Source organism: Phascolarctos cinereus, unplaced genomic scaffold (assembly GCF_003287225.1).
Source record: "Phascolarctos cinereus isolate Bilbo 61053 unplaced genomic scaffold, phaCin_HiC Scaffold_3;HRSCAF=262, whole genome shotgun sequence".
Taxonomy (NCBI): Eukaryota; Metazoa; Chordata; class Mammalia; order Diprotodontia; family Phascolarctidae; genus Phascolarctos; species Phascolarctos cinereus.
Window position 1 is genome coordinate 244,949,640 of NW_027555736.1, and position 23,864 is coordinate 244,973,503.

Consider the following 23,864-nt stretch of genomic DNA (forward strand, 5'->3'; position numbering starts at 1 on the left):
GACTAAATTATTTTCATATTAATACTAACACATTATTTGCCTATTAAAATATTCCTCCCTTTTCCTACTATATATGTATGTGAAGACAGATTTTCTTCATGTACTTAAATTAAAACAATGTATCACAACAGATTGAATGCAGAGGCTGATATGAGAATTCAGCCGCCTTCTATTAAGCCAGACATTAAAGAGATTTGCAAAAATATGTAAATCAATGCCACTATTCTCATCAAATGTTTTCTGCTTTGGAAAAATTTTTTTAAAAGGTGTTATTTATTTTTACATGTAATAGATTTATTATTGTTATTTTTAAATGAATATTTTTTAAAATTCATCAGTTTTCATTTCAAAAACTATAAATACTAATAGATATAACCCATGAAAGTTCTTTGAGTTCTTCAATACTTTTTAAGAGTGTACAGGGGTCCTAAGATCAAAAAATTTTAGAACCACTGTTCTACAGCAATGGAAATAGTTCCCAAACAATGAGATGCCAGATCTATCGATGCACATTTCTTAATTGCCAGAAAATATTTCAAAGTATCAGGGATTCTTAGCAATTTCACTCCAGTTCTTTTAAGAGAAAAGCAGTTAAGTCAGGGAAGAGAAGCAGAAATCCCCAGAGGCTAACTGTCATGTAGAACGGAAGGTCCAGGAATAGGGATTAATTTCCATTAGCTCCTTCTCTCTGGTGGAGCTTTGCAGCTCACTCAGCATATTTGTTCCAGAGCCCGTCCTGAGGCTTTCAAGTGGAATTCTGAGCTGGTGAAGCAATGTCAGACGAAAGCCTGAGGCCCTGTTCTTGTACACAGGATGTACCCATGGGAGACACTGGAAAAAGAGGGTAACGCCGGCAACAGCTGCAGCAGCACACCTGGGCTTGTCTTCGGTGGGTCCTAGCCTGTGCTGCGGTGACATACAATCCCTGGCTTCTTGACTCAAAGATTCTATAAGGAGGATCAATTTAGGTGAAGGTCCAGAAGGTGATGATTTCTTTTCCTGAGACCGAATCATGCCAGTGACTACTAGAAAGAAACTAATTCTGGAAAGTAGCACTTGACCTGTATGTTTGTGCCCTAAAAACAAAGACTATTTTTCCTTTTCTGTTGCTAGTAATGCCACTGATTTCACTATCTCTTATAAATGAAGTCCCTATCTCGTCTTTAATTCATTTTTAGTCTCTGCCAGCCTGTGGTCATCATTTTTCTACCCCAACCAAAGAAGTCTTTGTCTCCTCTCCCCTTCTACACAGCTAGCATCTGCGCTTGTGCATTGGTCCAAGCAACATCTCCTCTTCATCTACCTTCAAAGCCTTAGCTTAAAATTCAAACAGCAGTCAATAAATACGATTCATCACCACGGGTTCTCCTCCTGTGTGACCACTCCTTCTTAGCTTGCCTTACTAGCTCATCATCCAGATCATATCTCTTAACTGTGGGGGCATCTCAGGGCTTTTAAGGTTTACAAAGCACTAGAGACAATCCTCACAAGAACTCAAAACAATCTTATGACATAACTAATGCAGTACTCTGACCATTTTTACAGATGGGGACACAGATTTCAAAATGATTGAGTGATCTGCCCAGAGTCATACAGACAATGTTAGAATCAATATCCAAACCCATGTCCCCTTGTCCAAAGACCAGGGTACTTTCCAATAAACTCTCTTAACTCTCTTTTAAGAGAAAACAGCACTTCAGTCAGCTCACTCCTCAATGAGGAAGCACCATGTATATAGGCTGGTGGAGGACAGGAAAGGAATAACCATTTATATAGCACCTCCTCTGTGTCAAGCACTGTGCTAAACACTTTAAAAACATTATGTCATCCGATCCTCACAACAACTCAGCGAGGTAGACACTATTATTATCCCTGTTTTACAACTGAGGAAACTGAGGCAATCAGAGGTTAAGTGACTTGCCAGGGTCACACAGCTAGGAAATATATGAGTTTGAAACTGAACTCAGGACTTTTTGACTCCAGGCCCAGTGTTCTACCAACTGCGTGTTCTATCCATTGCAACACCTATATTTGTCACCTGCTGGAGACACCCAGAGGCAGAATTATTAGAAAAGGTAGGGGCAAGTGATATCTGTGGCCCTTCTGGACACTTTTCATAATGCTCTCCGTTTCCTCGCTATTTGGAGTCAATGCTATCTGGAAGAATATAAAAAAGAAGAAGATAAGGCTTCCACAAATTCAATTGCTTCCATCCAAGCCTCCTGACTTAAGCTTGAGTCACTCTCCTACAAGCCTCTTTTAGCTCCTCCATTTAAAAAAAATGAAGAATTACTGCAGATATTCAGGGAACAATGCTCTTGGTCCCTCTGCCGCAGAGGAGAATGGAGAAGCCAGGGGAGCTGGGAGAATCAAGCAATGGCAAATGTAGCTAGTGCTGGTGTATAACTGTGCCCATGGAAACGACTGGCCTAAAAATTAATAGGTATTTCCCAAAGATGTCAGGAGCCATTAAAGCAAGTCATTCAGCCTTCATGATGAGGCGAGAGAGCCACGTCTTATTATTAACCTCAATATGTTAATATTTAATAGGATATCCGTGTAATGGTATATCATAGTCACCCTCCGTTTAAGAGCAGCTGGTTACTCCCCTGCAAAGCATTTTCAAGCTGAGATTCTCAGAAATTAGAAGCAGCATAGCTTTTTACCATGTTAGGAGGGAATGGAATAGGATGTTGTGGGGGATAGGAGAGGCTGAGATGTCTTGGGAATGGCAGATCTGCCTGAAGAGGACGAAATCTTAAAGATTGCTGGTCACAGTGAGACGGCAAAGGGAGGAGGATGACTTAATTCTTACTCTATTTTGGTCCTAACTTAATTTTTGTTTCATTCTAATTTACTGATAGTTTCAGAAATTTTAACATGTTTTTCTACTACACTTCCAGTCTACATACAAAAGACTCAAAAAAACCCCAATCCATTTCAATAATTGTAGGAGAAGGAGCCTGGTGGAGTGGATAGAAAGCCAGCTGCAGAATCAGGAAGCCCTTGCTCCAAAGTCCTGACTCTGACATATACTGCCTGTGTGATCCTGAGCAAGGGACTTAACCTCTCAGTGCTTCCAGCAACTCTCTAAGGCAATCACGTGGAGAAGCAAGAGGCAGATTCCTCACCAGAAATTTCCTTATCCTCCACCAAAGAAAGAAGGTGCCAAGGGGAGTTTTGCATTTAGATGCAATGCGATCAAAAGTCCAATCCTGATGCTACAACAATGAAAATACAGGTCGGACAAAACAATTCAACTCTCTTGCAATAGTTGTTTTTGCTTTTGTTTTTCTTTAAACTCTCGCAGATAACTAGGCAAGTTGCTTTTCTACCATTAACACAACATTCCATGATTGACAGCAGCTTAGCCTCTCCAGGATTTGTCAGCTTAAGTAACTGCTGACCCCCTTTTAGGTTTTTCTGACTCCAATGCTCCTTGTGAAATTATTCAATCTCTTGACATAAAGTCTTCCAGAGTCAGGACTTATTTCTGTGGGGTGGTGTCAGCCAAAAATTTCTTTTAAGGGAATTCCCAGGAAGTGGAAGAGGATCAGAGAGCAAGAGTACCTACAAGACAGGCTACTAAGGAATTAGGATATGTGTAAACTGACTATTTGCACCAGGACCTGTGTATGGTAAAGGTCAAGGAACTGGATGGTGAATGTAATGCTGAACCATGTGGCTCAGTCCACCAGCACTAGCTGCATCCCTTGGACCATGACTCCAACCACAAACATGATGTTCTACCATACCTCGGAGACACAGAAGGGTCATGTAGGTATACATCCTTCTGTGCCTCATGTTTCCATTCTATTCTAAGAGTCTCTCTTTTTCTTAAGAGGGCTAGATATGTTCTTCCGAGTTTTCCTTCTGTCTTTCAGGGTTACTAGAGGGTACACTGTGGGCAGGAAAATGGGGGAAGGGCAAACAAAGAACAAGCAATGTTCTTGGCCTCAGGTATTTTATCTTCTTTTTTAAGTTCTAACCAAAAAAGAGAGAGAGAGAGAGACAGACAGACAGACAGACAGACAGACAGAGACAGAGAGAGAGAGAGAGAGAGAGAGAGAGAGAGAGAGAGAGAGAGAGAGAGAGAGAGAGAGAATGAGAATATTTATATAAGGAGGGCTTCTAGAGGAAATGCCAGGAAGCTTTCATGCCCTAAAAGGCTATCTAGAATCTCTGGGAAAATTGAGGATTCAGTTTCTCTTTTTCTTCTCCCCTATGCAGAAGCAGCAGTCCAAGGAGAACAGCAGACATACAAACTACTCAATGCTCAAGAAGAACTACAAGAGTCATGGTTCAAAATATACTTGCTGAAAGTACAGCCCTCACCTCTGACCTTGGGTTATGTACCACTGAAGCCATGACATCCACCTTTGAAAGCAGAGCTGGGGCAGGTCCTCAGATTCAAATTAAATACAGGCTGGGTAATCTCATTTTGAAATCTTCTGTCTTTCAAACAGAATAACCATATGGCTTGTTTACAGGGACACCAGGAAGAGGCATGCAGTGACTAGAATGGAGGGTCAAATAGGGAGTATCCTTTTCTGAATCAGAGATGTTTGAAAGAAACTAAGAAGAATGAAACTAAGAAAGAATGCACATTACCAAATGCTTACATGAATAAAACAGAGAAAGAGAAGATCAGTGAATTGGGTATGCAACTAAAAAAGCTAGAAAAAGAATAAATTAAAAATCCCCAATTAAATACCAAATTTGAAATTCTGAAAATCAAAGGAGAGATTAATAAAATTGAAAGTAAGAAAACTATCGAATAAATAAAACTAAGAGCTAGCTTTATGTAAAAAAATCAATAAAATAAATAAACTTTTGGTTAATTTGATTAAAAAAATCAAATTACCAGTATTAAAAATGAGAAGAGTGAATTCACCACCAATAAAGAGGAAATTAAAGCAATAATTAGAAGCTATTTTGCCCAACCGTATGCCAATAAATCTGACAATCTAAGTGAAATGGATGAATATTTACAAAAATATAAATTGCCCAGGTTAACAGAAGAGGAAATAAAATATTTAAATAACCCAATCTTAGAAAAAGAAACTGAACAAGTCATCAATGAACTCCTTAAGAAAAAAAATCTTCAGGATTTACAAGTGAATTCTACCAAACATCTAAAGAATAATTAATTCCAATACTATATAAACTATTTGGAAAAATAGGCGAAGAAGGAGTCCTACCAAATTCTTTCTAAGATGGTGCTGATACCTAAATAGAGAAGAGCCAAAACAGAGAAAGAAAATTATAGACCAACTTCCCTAATGAATATTGATGCAAAAATTTTAAATAAAATACTAGCAAACAGATTACAGCAATTTATCATGAGAAAAATACAAAATTGGAAAAATATCAATTTCTCATGGATAGGCCAAGCTAATACACTAAAAATGACAATTTTACCAAAATTAATTTACTTGTTCAGTGCCATACCAATCAAACTACCAAAAAATTATTTTATAGAGCTAGAAAAAATAATAACAAAATTCATCTGGAAGAACAAAAGGTCAACGATATAAAGAGAATTAATGAAAAAAAATTACAAAGGAAGGTGGCCTAACCGTGCCAGATCTAAAACTATATCATAAAGCAGCAATGATCAAAACTACTTGGTACTGGCTAAGAAATAGAGTGTTGGATCAGTGGAATAGGTAAGGTACACAAGACTATAATAATCTACTGCTTGATAAACCCAAAGACTCCAGCTTCTGGGACAACAACTCACTATTTGACAAAAACCGCTGAGAAAATCGGCAGAAACTAGGCATAGATCAACTGTATACCAATCTCAAACCATAGACCAGGGTAAGGTCAAAATATGCACATGATTTAGACATATAGGTGATACTATAAGCAAATTAGGAGAGCAAGGAATAATTTACCTGTCAGATCTATGGAGAAGGGAAGGATTTATGACCAAACAAGAGACAGAGAACATTATGAAATGCAAAAAGGTTTTGCACAAACAAAATCAGTGTAACCAAGATTAAAAGGAAAGCAGAAAGCTGGGAAACAATTTTTATAGCTAGTGTTTCTAATAAAGGCCTCATTTCTCAAATATATAGAGAACTGAGTCAAATTTATAAGACTACAAGTCATTTCCCAATTGATAAAAAGTCAAAGGACATGAGCAGGCAGTTTTCAGATGAAGAAATTGAAGCTATCTATAGTCATATGAAAAAATGCTCCAAATCACTATATTTTTTTTTGGTGAGGTAATTGGGGTTAAGGGACTTGCCCAAGGTCACACAGCTAGTAAGTGTCATGTGTCTGAGGCCACATTTGAACTCAGGTCCTCCTGACTCCAAGGATGGAGCTTATCCACTGTGCCACCTAGCTGCCCCTCTAAATCACTACTGATTACAGAAATGCAAATCAAAACAACTCTGAGTACCACCTCACATCTATCAGATTGGCTAACGTGACAAAACAGGAAAACAATAAATGTTGGAGAAGATGTGGGAAAATTGGGACACAAATGCATTGTTGGTGGAGTTGTGAACTGATCCAACTACTCTGGAGAACAATTTGGAACTATGCCCAGAGGACTATAATACTGTGCTTATCCTTTGATCCAACAATACCACTACAAGGTCTGTATCCCAAAGAAATCATACAAATGGGAAAAGGACCCACATGTACAAACATATTTATAGCAGCTCTTCTTGTGGTGGCAAAGAATTGGAAATAGAGGGGATGTCCATCAATTGGGCTGAACAAGTTGTGGTATAGGAATGTAATGGAATACTATTGTGCTATAAGAAATGATGAGCAGGTGGACTTCAATAAAACCTGGAAAGACTTATATGAACTGACACTGAGTGAAGAGAGCAGAACCAGAAGAATATTGTACATGGTAACAGCCACATTGAGCAATGACTGACTTTGATAGACTGGGCTCTTCTCAGTAATGCCAGGATCTAAGACAACTCCAAAAGACTCATGATGGAAAATGCTATCCACCTCCAGAGAAAGAACTATGGAGTCTGAATGCAGATTGAAGCATACTATTTTCACTTTGGGGTTTTTTTTTTCTTTCTCATAGTTCTTCCCTTTTGTTATGATTCTTCTTTCATAACATGACTAATGTAGAAACATGTTTAACATGATTGTACATGTATAACCTATATCAGATTGCTTAGGGAGGGGGGAGAGGAGAGAGGAGGAGGAGGGAGGAGGGAGAAAAATTTGGAACCCAAAATCTTATAAAAAGAATGTTGAAAACTATCTGTACATGTAATCGGAAAAAATAAAATACTATTAAATGGGGAAAATAGTAATAATAATATTAAAAGAAACTCCAAGGAAGCCGAAAAAGAAAAGAATGGACATTACCCTTATGTGAGGTTTGATAATTAACTGAAGCGAGCAAAGTGTGGTGGGGTTCAAAGGAAGCTGGAAAGCAAGAAGAGTCAATACCCACAGTGATGCCCAAGAAAAGAAGCAAACAAAAGACTTGCAAGCTTTCTAATTCTTGGCTCACCCATATTCAAGTCCCCCACCAAACCACACTTAAACTCATTCTAAAGATTAGTTTGTATCTCATTAGCCCCAGATGTTCAGATCCGAGCATATGAGGAGTCACAGTCTATGGGAATAAGAAGAAACATTGACCTAACAGCGAGAGTAAGTAAAGTATACTATATGATCGCTGGACTTAAAAAAGTAGATGGTGATTGGAATCCCACCTCAGATGCTAACTAGGTATTTGACCAAAGAAAAGCAAATCATTTAAGCCCTCAGTCTCTCAGTTTTCTCACATGAAGAGTGCCATAATATTATACCATCCACCTCAAAGAATTGTGGGCAAAGTGCCTTTCAAACCTTACTCTACTCCACTATTATTAATATCCCAAGGCTCTAATTCTTCCCTCCACCACAAGATTTTCAAGGAAGAGTGGGGGAGGAGGAGAGGCAAAGGCTGAGGAATGCATCAATGAAGAAGAAGAAGAGTATTGCAGAAGAGGTAGAGAAAGCAAGGGTAGCAACTGGACTGATATTCTGAAAGGTCAAGTCAAAAAGGTATGAACAAACAGAAAAGGTCATTCCCAAATCTCCCATCGGAGAGGAAAAAAAGAGAACAAAAGGTACCTGAAAAGATTATTTTACAAAAGAAATGGGAGCAGATAGGTGGCACAGTGGATAGAGCACCAACCCTTGAGTCAGAAGGACCCGAGTTCAAATTTGGCCCCAGACACTGATAAGCTGTGTGACCCTAGGCAAGTCACTTAACCCTGATTACTTCCCCTTCCCCCCCCCAAAAAAAAAAAGAAAAGAGAAAGGAAAAGAAAAGAAAAGCCAGGGCCTCTCAGTACAGGCCACTCTCCCCATCCCAAACATCTATAGTTACAAAGTATAGCAGCAGCAGCATGTATAGTTCTGATGGGATGCCCTTGCCCAAAGTCATTTACAAAGGGTATCTCTAGAGAGTGATAAGAGCTATCACAATTGAACAGTCATTGCTATCATTTAGGACTTCACATAAGAATTCTAAATACTCTGAAGGCTCTTAGGAAATGGCAATCCTTGTATAGATCTCTAAGGAGGACTTGGAGAAAGCAATGGAGATAGAGCAGCAAATGCCTAACATCAGGGTAGAATAACATATGACATCCTCCCAACTAGCCTCACTCTCCAACATACATAAATCCTTAAGGGTCAATCTCTAACCCTTAGCACAGTGCCTGACACAGAATAGGCACTTAATAAATGTTTATTTATTGACTGAATTGATTAACCCTTAAATACTGGTTCAGTGCTCATTCAATGGACTGTCTGTGTCTTGACTTTGGCTACAGGTTATTCAAGACAAACACTCCAAGACAAGAGCATATTTTAAAAAATCTCAGACAGTCGGGGCAGCTAGGTGGTGCAGTGAATATAGCACTGGCCATGGAGTCAGGAAGACCTGAGTTCAAATCCGGCCTCAGACACATAACACTCACTAGCTGTGTGACCCTGGGCAAGACACTTAACCCCACTGCCTAGCCAAAAAAAAAAAAAAGACTCAAGTTCAAATCTTACCTCTAATATTTACTACCACTGTGACCAGAGGTAAGTCGCTTAAGTTCTTTTGAGCAAGAGCTGTAAAACTGGAATTATATCTGTAATACCTAATCTCCCAAAACCGTGTGGAATAAATTAGATATAGTCAAGTATTTTGCAAGCTTTAGAGCACTGTATAAATATTGGCTACTATTGTTATTATTTCCAAATGCTGTCATTAAACATATGAGAAAAAAAATTAGTCATATGGTGAGAATAATGGATGATTGATATATTTCACTGTTATCTCTGCACTGTCCAAAGAGATCAAGGAAGGCCCCCAACACACTGGTGGGACGCCTTGTATTGAAATTATAGGAAGAAAGGATCGCTAGAACCTAGATTTAGAGGCGGAAGGGAGCTTGGATTCCATCAAGTCCTATCCCCTGATTTTACAGATGAGGAAACTGAAGCACAGAGAGGTTTAAATGACTTGCCCAGGGACTTACAGCTAGAAGTGTCTGAGGCTGGATTTGAACCTAGGTCTTTCTTGACTCTGCTTCCAGTGCTATAACTATTATTCCAAGACAAGTTTAGTTCTTGTTTAATAAGGAAAATAATGTCCTTTTGTAACTGAATAGTCAACAAATGTTCATCTCAAAAAATTATTTTTAATTCTCTGGATACATATCCTAACAAAGTATGCTATGTCTATGGTTACACTGGGAAGACAGTCTCAGAAGAACTGCATCTCATCTGCATCACTAGAGGAAGTACCCACATAGATGAGATCATAGGTTTATCTGAGTATTTGAGAATGACCTACAAACTCTTTGGTGGGATAGCATGAGTCAGTTCAGTGAAGAATGTGACATCATTAGTAAGAGCTCCTTCCACTACTCTACTAGAGCCTAATGTTTGATTCTAACACGTTGCTGCTCCTGGCTTTGCAATAATGCAATTAGCACCAACCTAATCTATGTCCAAGTTACCTCTAAAGTCAAAAGGAAAGCTAACCAGTTTGAAAGAAACTTAAAACCAGGGGGATGATATGGTAAAGGCAGTCTCCTAAGGAAGGAATCACCTGAGAAACAGACCAAGGAAGATCTAATTTTCATGTGGCTCCTGGGTAAGTCCTACAATACAAGGTACAAGTATGCCATACAAGGAATAACTCTTTGATCACACAGGTAATACTATACTGTGGCCTGGCCAACACACAGAGTTAACAGACACGTTAGTAGAAAGTCAAAATAGTCTGATGTTTTAGTACTGGCTAGAGGATGAATTACAAATGCAAATAAGTTGGTATTATTAACTCTGCCACTGAGAGAAATAATGATGCAACTTTTAAAATGCTGGATTTGGAATCAGAGGACCTGGCTTTTAATCCTTGCTCTGACACTTGCTACCTGTGCGAACTCGAGGAAGTCACAACAATTCTGGGCCACAATTTCCTCCACTGTAAATTGAAGGGGACTGGACTAAGTGACCTCAGAGTTTGTTTCTATCTCTAAATCTATGATCCTACAATGCAGATAGGAAAGGAGAGGGAAGAATAAAAACAGCACGATAATTTCTCAATTAGTCAAATCAAGACCCTTATAGAATGAGACAGAGACTATTCCTATGTCATGTATGTTGGAGAGCAGAAGTAAAGAGGACACTGTGTGTGAGAGAGGTATCCCTAGACATTTTCTAATATGTAGATAAGATATAGGACAAGGTTAAGTGTCAAAACCCCTAGGTCTGCCAAGAACCAAGAAGTCTGTTTCAAAGGAGTCTCCCCAAAGCGAAAGCAGGAAGGGGAATAAATTTACTCAATAAACTTACATTGACACAGTGTTTTAAGGTTTATACATCCCTTGAAGAGTAAGCTCCAAAAAGGCAGAGAAAGTGGGCATTTTTAAACATTTTTGTGGCATGTACCCCTGTAACAGTCTGATGAAGCCTATGGACCTCTTCTCAGAATGCTTTTAAATGAATAAAATGAAGTACATAGGATTACAAAGGAAGCTAATTATGTTGAAATACAGTTATCAAAATATTACCCAAAAAAGTTCATGGACCCCACTAAAGGCTTCATTGAGAACCCCTGGAAAGAGTAAGGGATATCAACTAAGGAACTAGTATATCTGTACCTCATTCACAGCAGTTTTCCACAAAGGAGAGTAGAGTCAATTGAATGGGGAGGTATAAGAGAGGAAATACAGGCTCCTTTGTGCAGAAAGTTCCTAAAGCAAAATAGTGGTTCAGATGGAAGGACCCAGGTTATTCTGGGTCAGGACTTAGTAATGAAAGCCCATCACAGGAAATATCAAATAACAAAATGATATCTCAGTAAGTAAGAGGAAATGATATTTCAGCAAGTAAGGAAGAAGAGAAACTATTTACACTAAAGATTCAGGATTTTTAAAAACCAGCTAATAGCAACCAAAAAAATACAAAAAAACCCCACAAAACTCATCACGAACTTAGTAGGTGAAGAGTAGGTGAAATCCAAGAGTTTACCTCAGAAAACCTTCCCCTCCTCCCATCTGGAGTCCTGAGAAGGCTGCCTGTTCTCAATTTCACACTTGGTTACTCTTTTCTTGTGGGCCCTAGGTAGGTATGATCATCCCAGAGCCGTTTTGGGGAGTTACAGCTCCTGCACAATCCTCCAGATAGGAGGAGGGTAAAGGGAAAAGGAGATCAACTCCTAGTTGATACTATAATTATTCACCCTTTCCACACTGATTATTTCACTCAGTTGACTGGGCTGTCTTTGACACTTGAATTTGGCTACAGGTCACTCAGGATGGCCACTTCAAGTTGCTATTAGTACACACACACACACACACACACACACACACACAGAGCTACCACCTCCTTTTTCATAGGGTAAAATATGAATGAACCAGAGGACAGGTGTGAACAGTGACTGTTGCCAGTACTATTGAACAAGCTCAGAGCACAGATGGAAGACTGAATCCCCTATGAGCCAACTCCCATCAGGCATCAGCAGGTTTCACCCAAGAAGCATCCCCAACACTCCCCCTGCCATTCACAGCCAGACGCTTGGGAATACAGGTGGTCTTGGGGAAAGGAGGGTACTGAGGAAGGTCCTCCCCACCCATACTCCATTCTTTCACCCCTCAGAAGAGTACCTGCTAGAGCCTTGATCCGAGACCTCTCAAAGAGCCTGGCGGAGCTATTGTCATTGTCCAACTCATTGTCCGGGGAGTCCCAGCGGGCGTTGATCCTGCTGTACTGCTGGATGCCCACGTTGTCAAACTCAGTGGCGGATGTCATGTCGGGAGGCTCTCAGCAGCAGCTCCTGCCTCAGTCCTCATGAAAGGGCCCCTGGAAGGAGAGCAACATGTATTGAAGGGTTAGCTCTCCACCCCTTCAGACTTTTACTCAAGGGAAACTTATTCGGAGCCTCTGACAGAAACAGATCCTTCTAAGAGCAGTACACCGTGCCATCTGCCTGAGCATGCTTTCCACCTGAGGTTCCTGGATCATACGTTATGAAATATTGCAGCAACAGCAGCAACAGCAGCAACAGTAACAATGACGGCGGCAACAGTGGCAGAGGCGGCAGAAGGGACAAGGAGAGCTGCATGCAGTAAGAGTCAGGGCAGCCAGCAGGTGGAGACGTCAGTTGCAGTGAACCAGAGCTCCCCACCCCCTTCCTGTGTTCCAGACAGACTGCTCGCTGGGGTCGGGCTCCAGAGGCTGCAGAGGCAACTGCGCTGAGGAGAGAAGCATCTGCCCACCAAATTGAGGCCAGGACGCAATGGGGGGCAGAGTGGGGGAAAGGAGGAGGGAAGGGACAGGGGAGGGAGGAAGCAAGCTGGGGAATAGGCTGAGTGTAGCTTGAAAAGAAAAATGAATAAATGGGGAAAATGGAAATGGAAAAAGCCAGCTTAGGGTTGTCTCCAAAGCTTCTGAGCTTGTAGCAACTCAGTCCTGGAGAAAGTCCACCCAGATAGCTTACTAAAGGAATTCTCTTGCTCAGGCTGTATCTTTGGTGGGGTTCTCTTTAGCTAAGTGGAGCCTTTTACCCCATGGACAAAAAAAAATGGGGCTCCTGTTGAAATCCGCTGAGCCACAGAGCCTGGCTTGACCTGTACGCCCAAGTCCAGTAACACCTGACTGCCAACATTACGATGCTTTGTGAAGGAGCGATGTTTACGTGGGACACTTGGGGGTTGCAAGCCCTTTATATAAGGCAGCTTTAGAAGCCCCAAATCCGAGGTGTTCGTTGTCACTTGTTTATTCAATTGTTTGATCTTTGGGATGTTACTGTACTCCCTGGACCTTCAATTCTCCTCTCTCTAAACTGGAACCAATAATCCTTGATTCCCCATGACCTACAACCAGCCTCCCAAAGTTACTTCACAGACTCATGAGATAATATCTACAAAATATTTCAGAAAAAAATACCTTTTTATTTAGAACATACTGGAAAAGGCTTCTATCACATTAATAATAGATACAAAGAATAAAATCTGAGACTAACAACAAATATTTTTAAAATTCAGACTTGGGTTTTTTGTTGTTGTTTTAAAGAAGAAAATGCACAAGGCTAACTTAATCTAACTGTAACTTGAAGTAGTAATGCCCAATTTCTTAGGAACATAAAAGCACTGAAAACTTTTGTCTCATGTAAATATACCTCAGAATACCCTCCTTTTTCAATGCTCCCTAACAGGGGTACAATCCACATCCGCTGGGGTCACAGTCCCATTTGCAGTCACTACCATCAGTCCTTGCCTGGCCTCTTGGAATTCCCACAGCTTGCTAGCCTTAGCATAGAGAAAGCCCTTATTCCAGGTGGTGGTTGTTTTTTAATTCAACTTTTACTGGATAGTTATAGAGGGAAAAGTGATAGAACAAGATAAGCCTTATCAGGGATGGGGAACCTGTGACCTCAAGGTCACATGTGGCCCTCTAGGTCCTCAAGTGCAGCCCTTTGACTGAATCCAAACTTCACAGAACAAATCCTCTTAAGAAAAGGATTTGTTCTGTAAAACTTGGACTCGGTCAAAAGGTGTGCCACCACCCCCCCCAAGGATCTAGAAGGCCACAAGTTCCCCATTCCTGCCTTAGACCATCAAGTTTATATGTCTTAACCTTTTTTGCGTCATGAACCCCTTTGACAATCTGGTGAAGTCTAGATATTCCTTCTTAGCATTATGTTGTTAAATGCATAAAATAAAATGCACAGATAAACAAAGGAAACCAATTATGTTGAAATATAGCCATCAAAATATTTTTTAAAAAAAAGTTCACAAAGCCCAGTTAAGAACCTCTCGCCTAGAATCATTTTGTTTAACCCCCTTTGTGCCAGACCCACCATCCAGACCCCATCCAGAGGGCAGGGCTGGGGGAGGGCATGGGGGTGACACATGCTGGGGTTCAGTTCTTCCCTGTTCCTTATCTTATATGGGGCCTCTTATTACAGCTTGTCTTATTACTTACCCACCTCATTAAAAACAACATGCTCTTGTTATGCTTCATACAGGGCAGCAGCAGAATAACCAAAGGAGGCAAATATAGACTCTTAAAAACAGCAAGAGTTTCACCACAGTGTTTGCCACTCACTGGTCTTTCAACATTTTTGCAGTCAGAGGATGAAGCATATACAAAGTAAAAGCTAATTGTACCGTGCTATGTACTAAACGATCCTATTCTATACTGTACTATGCAATGCTATGCTGTGTTATGCTAGACCATGCCAGACCTTGTAGTAGCCTGGGGGAGGGGGAAGCAATTTACTTCAATCACGAGGCCCCTTTACTTCTTTAAAAGGGACAGACTGGCCTGGGTAAGCTGCCTCTAGTAGAACAGTTCTTGATTGAACTAGCCAAACAGCCTGGACAAGATAAAGAATGATTTCTTTTTTTCCTTCTTTCCTCTGTTTGTTACTGCTACTCACTCAAAAGGGAGAAGGGCCATCCAAACGTCATTTGAACACCAAACGTGACCAAAGCCTCCTGGAAAAAACAGGGCTGCTAGACTCTAGAGAGGTGTGATCGAACCATGCACGATGGAGGTAACAGGACCCTGGGTCTTCGTCAGAGCCCTGGGCTATTTTTAAGAGTGGCAGAGAAAGGAACAGGCAGTGAAGGACGGGGGAGTGAAATTACCCTTGCCTTGACTCCGTAAATAAGTCTGCCCCAGAAAGAACAGACTTAGCAGGCAGATTGGTAGGCCTGGGATTCAAGACAAGATTGATTGCTCTGAGTTCAGAAGAGCAGCAACTCAGTAACAATTCATCCTGCTTAAAAATATCCCTCCTGTGACAGGAGCAGGAAATGAAGGCATGAACCAAACATCATCTTGTCTTCAGATTTTTTTTAAACAATAACAAAAAAAATTAAGAGGATTGTTCCCTTGGAAATAAACAAGTGAAGATGGTTCAAAGAATGAGAGGTGGAATCCACTTCTTACCTGCTCCTTAAGCCATATTCTTCTGCAAAGCTGCTGTTCCCAGGTGGCATCCTGGGGAAAGCAATTTATACTCAGAAAGAATGCTTGCCTGGAAAGATGAATTCCACTAACTTCACACAGTCAAGTGGGCAGCAAGATATCTATACATGGTCAGCAGGAGAAATACCGAGAGATCTCTGATGGGTGGTATGAATATAAATGTAAGACAAAAAGACAGAAGGAAGAAAATAAGGCAAAACAGGACAAAATTGCTTTGTAGATTAAGATCCATTTTATGCTCAATTTAATCCAATCTTCCTCCATAAGAATTTCTCTCACATTAAAAATTTTTTTTTCTATTTTGGGGGGAAGGAGGGAGGCAAGTAGTGTGAAGCGACTTGCCCAGGGTCATGCAGCTACTATCTGAGGCCAAATTTGAACTCAGGTCTTCCTGACTCCTAGGATAGTGCCCTATCCACTGTGCCACCTAGCTGTCCCTTTCTTATTTATTAATGCAAAGCTGGCCCTGCAAAAAGCTTTGCCATAAGAAGGCAAGAGGCTAGGTAGAAAGAGTTCATAATTAATTAGCTACATCTCTAATTACATCACCACAGTTTCAAGATTTTTGTTGTTGTTCAGTCATTTCAGTCCTATTCAACTCCCTGTGACCCCATTTGGGGGTTTTCTTGGCAAAGATGCTAGAATGGTCTGCCATTTCCTTCTCCAGCTCATTTTACAGATGAGGAACTGAGGCAAACAGAGGTAAGTGACTTTTCCAGGGTCACACAGCTTAGTAAGTGTCTGAAGCCAGATTTGAACTCAGGAAGATGAGTCTATCTGACTCCAGGCCCAGTACTTTGTCCACTGCACCACCTAGCCGCCCATTGGGTTTGGCACAGGACCTTCAATTTACTGAAGAGACACTAAATACAAAGCTAACCTAAGATCTAGAACCACAGAATGATGCAGTGGGAAGCTCCCTGAATTTGGAGTTAGAGGATCCAAATTTAATTTCCATCTCTCCTACAAGTAAACTGTGACTGTGGACAAGTCACTTAATGTCTCTAAGCCTCAGGAGTTTTTCTGTAAAGTAAAGGGATTAGTTGGCCCATAAAATCCTTTCTGGCCCTAAGTGATCCTTCTAACCCAACCCAAGTTCTGAGGGAATAAAAGATCTCAGACATAGGGCTGGGGCATTAATACTTGTTGAACTGAAAAGAACTTCCTTCCAATCTTCTCACCTCTTCTCACACAATATAAAATAAAGTATATTTTCCTGGCCACAGAACATTGATAATAAGCCAAGTGTCAAAATATATTTCTAGAGAAAGGAAAATGGGAGGGAGGTGTTGGGGTAGAGAAAAGGTGATGAGAAATTTTTTTGGGGGGAGGGGGCTAGGCAATGGAGTTAAGTGACGTGCCCAGGGTTCACACAGCTAGTAAGTGTTATGTGTCTGAGGCCAGATTTGAACTCAGGTCCTCCTGAATCCAGGGCTGGGGCTCTATCTACTGCACCACAGGATAAGAAATTATCAGACCAAAGTAAGAACAGTGAAGTCAGCTGTGTCTAGCTCTCCTGTCATTAGCAAATTCTTGCTATGGAGAAATCCAGATAAATTAGATGGATTACACAGGGTGGTTCCCATCCTCTTTTTCCTTTCTCTGATCCTAGAGCCAAAGATAGTATCTTTTGTATTGTCTTGGATACTACTGAACTCTTGGACATAGAATTCTGATTGTTCCATTCATCAGGCATTTATTAAGCACCTACTATGTGCCATGTACTTCACTGGGCACCAAGAACACAAAGAAAATAATGAAAACAGCCCCTGCTCTCAAGGAGCTTAGACTCTACTGGGTGGCTCAGGTACATAAATAAATAACAAATATATACAAAGTTAGTATAAAACATATTTTATTTTTTTAATGAGAACATCAGCAACTAGAGGGATCAGAAAAAACCTACAGGAGGGAGCACTTGAATCCCACTTTGAATGAAATTAATGAGGCAGAGACGAAGACAAGAAACACGTCAGGCCTAAGGGATAGCTGGTGCAAAGGCAAATTGACTGGAGATGAAATACTGTATACAGGAACAGGAAATAGGTCAGTTTGACTGGACTGCATCATGTGTGAGGGGAAATAATGTGAAATGTCTAGAAAAATAGGTTGGAACCATATGTGAAGGGCTTTAAATACCAAAGAGAAGAATGTGTATTTTTATTACAGGCACTAGGGAACAAATTACTGAAGGGTTTTTTGTTTGTTTTTTAAAGCAAGTGAATGATTTGTCATAATTGAGCCTTAACAATTATTCTTATTGTATCATCTTTGGCTATGTCTATCCATTGTCTTCTACTGCCAGCTCATTTTGGTATTGGGGGCAAGTAGGATCAAAAGTTAATCCTTGAAATTCCCCTAAATTCCTTCTAAAGAGTAGTAGTTTCGGCTTAGATTCTTAAAATCTAGCCAATAGCTCACAAATGTTCAGATTCCTTAAGAGTCTGGCCAATATGATGGATGTTTTAATAAACTTTGTCTAAAAAAAAAAGTAATAGCTTCTATGTGGTTAGCACTGTACTAAGCATTAGGGATACAAAGAAAGGCAAAAACACCATTCCATTACTCAAGGAGCTCACATTGTAATAGAGAAGGCGATATTCAAATAACTACATACATAGGAAAGGAACGGCAGATAGAGCAGCAATCCTGGAATCAGGAGAAGCTGAGTGCAAATCCAGCTAGCTCTTATTCTGGGCAAGTCATTTAGCTCTGTTTGCCTTAGTTGTAAAATAAGCTGGAAAAGGTAATGGCAAACCACTCCAGTATCTCTGCCAAGAAAACCCCCAAATGGGGTCATGAAGAGTCAGACATGACCGAAACAATTCAATAACAACAGCATGTACATACTAAGATACACACAAGCATGTGTGCATGCATGTGTGCATGTGTGTATATATATATATATCTATAAAAGTATAGATAGATATGAAGATATATAATAGATATGATAAATAACATATATAAGATACATTATGATATAGTATATTAACATATTAATTATAATATAATTACATTTATTTTATAATACGTAATATAAATATAGATAGATAACCTCAGAGGGTACTAGGAGTATGGAGGGGAGGAGACCCAGAAAAGGCCTCTTGTAGAGAAGAGATTTGCATGAAGTCTTTAAAGAGACCAGAGAAACCAGAAGGTGGGGAGGGAAAACATTCCAAGCGTGGGGTCATGTGCTGAGAACACCAAGTAAGCCAGAGCAGCTGGGTCACAGAATACATGCAGGGGGGGTAAAGAGGAAGAAGAGCAGAATGATAGAAAGGGGCCAGGTTGTGAAGGGCTTTAAGCGCCAAAGCATTTTATATTTCACCCAGTGCTTAGCCCAGTGCCTGGCACGGTGTAGTCACTTACTAAATGTTTATTGACTGACTAATTAATTATGGAGGCAAGAGAGAGACACTGGAGCTTATTTAGCAATGAAGTGGTAGGGTCTGCTTTAGGAAAATCACTTTGGCAGCTGACTGGAAGAAGGTTATTGCAGCAGCCCAATTATGAGATTAGGCAGCTAGGTGGCACAGTGGATAGAAGCACTGGGCCTCAAGGTCAAGAAGACTCATCTTCCTGGGTTCAAATCCAGCCTCAGACTATCTGTGTGACCCTAGGCAAGTCACTTAACCCTGTCTGACTCAGTTTCCTTATTTGTAAAATGAACTAGAGAAGGAAATAGCAAACCACTCCAGGATCTTTGCCAAGAAAACCCCAAATGCGGTATTGAAAAACTGGAAATTACTGAAATGACAGAAAAACAACAAAATTACGAGATGATGAGAAGCTGCGCCGGGGTGAATAAAAAGAAGGGGATATATGTAAATGATAATGTGAAGGTAGAAAAGACAAGATGTGACAACATACTGGATATGCAGGGTAAATGTGAGTAGAGGATTACACCAAGGTTGTGAACCTGGGTGAGTGGGAGAATGGTGGTACCCTTGACAGTAAAGGAAAAATCTGGAAGAGGGGAAGGGTTTTGAGGAAAAATATTGAGTTTCATTTTGGACACTGAATTTGAGATGTCTATGTAATACCCACTTTGAGAGGATCAAGGGATAAGTAGTGGGTGATGGAAGACTGAGAATGATCTCAAGAAGGAGTTAGGGCTGGATGATTCACATTTGGGAACCATCTGCATAAAGATGAGAGTTGAACCCATAGGAGGGGATAAGATCAAGTCAGATAAGAGGTAAAAGAGAAGAGGTCCCAGGTCAGAGCCTAGAGTGACAACTTAACAGTGGACATGAAAGCCTAGTGTGGACATCATTTGGAGAAGGATTCAGCAAAAGAGACTGAAAAAAAGCAATCACACAAGTAGAAGGAAATACAGGAGAGAATGGTGTCAATAATGTCACTTTACAGTTCCAATGGTGTCAAATGCTTCAGAGAGGTAAAGAAGGATGAGGATTGAGAAAAGGCCATTAAAGTAGGAAATTAATAAATCACTGATAATTTTGGAGAAAACAGTTTCAGTTGAATAATAAGGTCAGAAACAAGACTGCAGGGAGTTTAAAAGCAGTGAGAGGTGAGGAAGTAGGGGCAGGAACGATAAGGCTTTCTCAAGGAATTTAGCTAAAAAGGGAGGAGCTAGGATGAGGGCTGGTAGGGACGGTTGGATCAAGTGAGGGTTTAAAGAGAAGTAGATATGATTATAGCCAGTAGGGTAGACAAGGACCAATTGAAAATTACAGGCAAAGTAGGAATGACAGAAGAGGCAATCTGCTGGAGAATATGAGACAGGATGGGATCAAGAGTACATGTTGCAGGGTTTGCCTTGGCAAGAAGTAGGGCCACCTCTTCATGTCAGACAGGTGTGAAGGAGGAGCTATCTGGGGAACATGTCTGCATGATATGAGATGAAGAAGAGGGGAGAAGGAGCTCTCAGGAATAACCTCAATTATTTTCAGTGAAATACAAGGTGAGATCCTGGGGAAAGGGGCATTTTGGAGAAGCTCAAGGAAACCTTTCTTATCCTAATCCTATCGCTAAAATACAACCACCTACAAAGCAGAGTAAACACAAATTAAAAACTTCACTGTTAGAGGAAGATGAAAATATTTGTTCCTTGGAACAAAAAGCAAGAAGTGAAATTAATTAATCCAACTCTATCTTCCTAGGAGGGTGGTGGGTAGAAGTCAGGACCATCTAGATGGTTAATGGCGAGGTTTACTTAAACCTCACAGTTATAGAATTTCATTTCTAAGTCCACACAACTAGTTGCCTCCTACCGAGTGTAAATATTTCTCCCCACTGGACACTTTTGCTTTTTGTTGTTATTATGGCTGCTGAGAATTTCTTGTTCCCCATTTTTTTTTTGGCTAATCCTTGAGATTTTAAATAATGGTAGTTTGCAGCTATCACATTCAGCAAGGCATTTAAAAACTAAGCATCCCAAACACGAAGGCAAACTTTTATAATTTTTTTCAACAGTGTTTAGATTCATGCAATACTCAATTCAGCACTTTGCTCTTTCAGTCAATTTAGTGGCATGTCTCTGGTCACTGGAATGTTTCAGTGCCTGTATGTGGTTGTCACCATCAAACCTCCCCAGCCTATGTCTAATGTACTAGTCAGCCTATCTTTCTAGATCAATTATCACAGAAGTCTTTTTTAATCATATACCCCTATTAGAAACAAAAAGTTTTGAGTACATACCCTTACCATATGTATATTTGCTTTTTTAAAAATTATGTGCATACAGTGTTATAATTATGTAGATTACTAAAACTACACAATAGACATTTTTGAAAGATAAGAAAGGAAACATTTTGAAAATATTTACTAACAAAACAATAAACTTTTGCTCAATAAAATGTCATCATTAATATTTTAGTGAAATTAGTTTGGTGGAAATCATTATTTTTTAAAAATCTTGGTTTAACGCTTTGTAATATAGCAATCGGAAGGTCTCATATAAGTTTGGTTCATTTTAATACTTGGCTTTCATAATTGTTGCAGTTGGGGCAGCTAGGTGGTGCAGTGCATAGAGCTCCAGCCTTGGAGTCAAGAGGACCTGAGTTCAAATCTGGCCTGAGACACTTGATACAACTAGCTGTGTGTTCCTGGGCAAGTCACTTAACCACAATTGCCTCAGCAAAAAAAATAAAAATAAAAATAATTGTCACAGTTAAAAAAAAAGCCTGTCAAAGATAGATAAAAGTAGAAGAAGTTCATCATTGGCTCTGCTTACTAAAGCAAGATAGTCATTTGTCAATCCCATCTACCCATCATATAAAGATTTTTGTTGAACTTAAAGAAAAATTTCCATCTTCCCTGTTGTTGATCAGTTGTTTTTTGCAAAGCAATCAGAAGGTGTTATACATTTTCATTTTTTTAAAACAAATTGGTTCAAAACCCAACAAAATTCTTTATTTTGAAGATTTTGGACAATTTAGAAAAATTCTTTCCAAATTTTTTTAAACATGCAGATACAAGGTTGAGGATTGTGTATGTGTGTGTGTGTGTGTGTGTGTGTGTGTCTGTCTGTCTGTCTGTCTGTCTGTCTGTCTGTCTGTCTGTGTCTATGTTTGTGTTTTAAACAGACACCACACTACTGGTACATTGTTTTCAGCAACAATGGAAACACTTCCAAAGATCAGTTTTCAAGATGTTCCCTCTGTTGCAACTACTTGAAAAAGTAGTTATTTTCTCACTTATTGTTAAAATGTTGCTTCACCTTAAAGGATCAGATACTTTTTTTCTTTTAAAAATATCTGTTAGCATAAAATATCTGTGGCATACTACTGACAGCTACTTGTACACAGAAAAGACCAGAAATTTTGGAATATTTGTCTTTCTGGAAAAGAAAAATGTGTGATTCATCTTGAATTCAATAAGAGATAACTAGCAAACATATGTGTGTGAGCAGCTGCTCCATCAGTGGTAACAGTTTCTTTATAAAACACTGCTATCAAAAAAGTAAATTACTGTTGAGAATTTATCTTCTCTACATCTCTCCCCCAGTGGCTCACAAAAACAACAGTTCTTCCTGTGTTTCATTATCAAAATAGAATCTAGTAAAACCATAAACTGGTAAATCAGAAAAATCTTTACTTTCCTTCAACTGAATAGAAAATCTCCTCCACTGCATATTTGTTCTAATATCTGTTTCTTCAAATCTTCAGCGATGTTTCCTATGCAGCTTTCAACAGGATTTACTAGCAGAATGCGCTTTAGTATCTCACCATATAATTTTCCATGTGTTATTCTGGGCATTTTTGTTTGTTGCAGGTAGAACAAATCTCTCCCAATGGTATGTGTGTTTTTGTCTCTCGCTATTATTATGTAAGAAACCTCCAAAGAGTCTCTTAGAAATTTATCATTAAGTTTATTGAAAATGCAAATACTTAAACACTGCTGAAAAAAATTACAGAAGTTTGCCTTTCTGTTCCAGATGCTTAGCTTTCAAATGTCCTGCTGCGATGGCTACAAACTATCGCTATTTAGTATCTCAAGGTATAATACAAGTAGGAACAAGGTTCATCATTAACAGCAACGGAGACCCATAGATTGGGGAATGACTACACAAACTGTGGTACATTAATTTAATGGAATACTTCTGTGCTATAAGAAAAGGTGAGGATGGTGACTACAGAGAAGCACGGAAGGACTTATTTGAACTGATGCCCTATGAAGTAAGCAAAGCCAAGAAAACAATATACACAATGACAATGGTAATGAAAATCAAAAGAGCAATCGCCACAAAACAAATGAAAGTGAATATTACTAAATGATAAAGAACAAGTTTCAAAGAAGAGATATGAGAAGACAGCTCCTCCTCCTCCTTTGCAGAGCTGGGAGGCCCATGGCTGTGGAACATCCGTGGGCAGCTTCGTGGCACAGTGGATAGAGCACTGGCCCCAGAGTCAGGAAGACTTGAGTTTAAATCCAGTTTCAGACCCCTACCAGCTACATGACCTTGAGCAAGTCACTTAATCCCTGTATGCCTCAGTTTCCTCAGCTATAAAATAAGGATAATAATAGCACGTACCTCCTAGGGTTCTTGTGAAGATCAAATGAGATAATAATTGTAACGTTCTTAGCAGTGTCTGGCACATGTAAGTGCTGTATAAGTTTTAGCTATTATTATTACATATATTCTCAAATTTTTGTGATATATAGTTTTTGCAAATTGTTTTTTCTCTTTTTCTTTAAAAATGTTAATGTTATATAGAATGGGTCTCTGGGAAAGGTTGGGTAAGGGATACTAGGGGAATTTAGGCAATGTGAAAACAAAAGTTATCAATAAAATTTATTTTAAAAAACAGTAGGGGGAAAGTGTCAGCTTTGCCATTGTTTCATTCTCTTGCACTCATGTTATTAACTTTATCTTCAATCTGTAGCTTTCTTTGTAGGAATTTTTGTAAGCTGCTTAT

At 39.6% G+C, this 23,864-nt stretch overlaps 1 protein-coding gene across 1 annotated transcript in view; it reads right to left on the reverse strand.

Moving 5' to 3' along the window:
* SPTB (spectrin beta, erythrocytic) overlaps positions 1 to 23,864 on the reverse strand; it is a 167,013-nt gene that overhangs the window by 100,773 nt on the left and 42,376 nt on the right. Inside the window, 1 exon segment of the mRNA XM_021004711.2 lies at positions 12,150 to 12,345. Coding sequence (XP_020860370.2) covers positions 12,150 to 12,294 — 145 coding nt within the window. The 5' untranslated portion in view covers positions 12,295 to 12,345.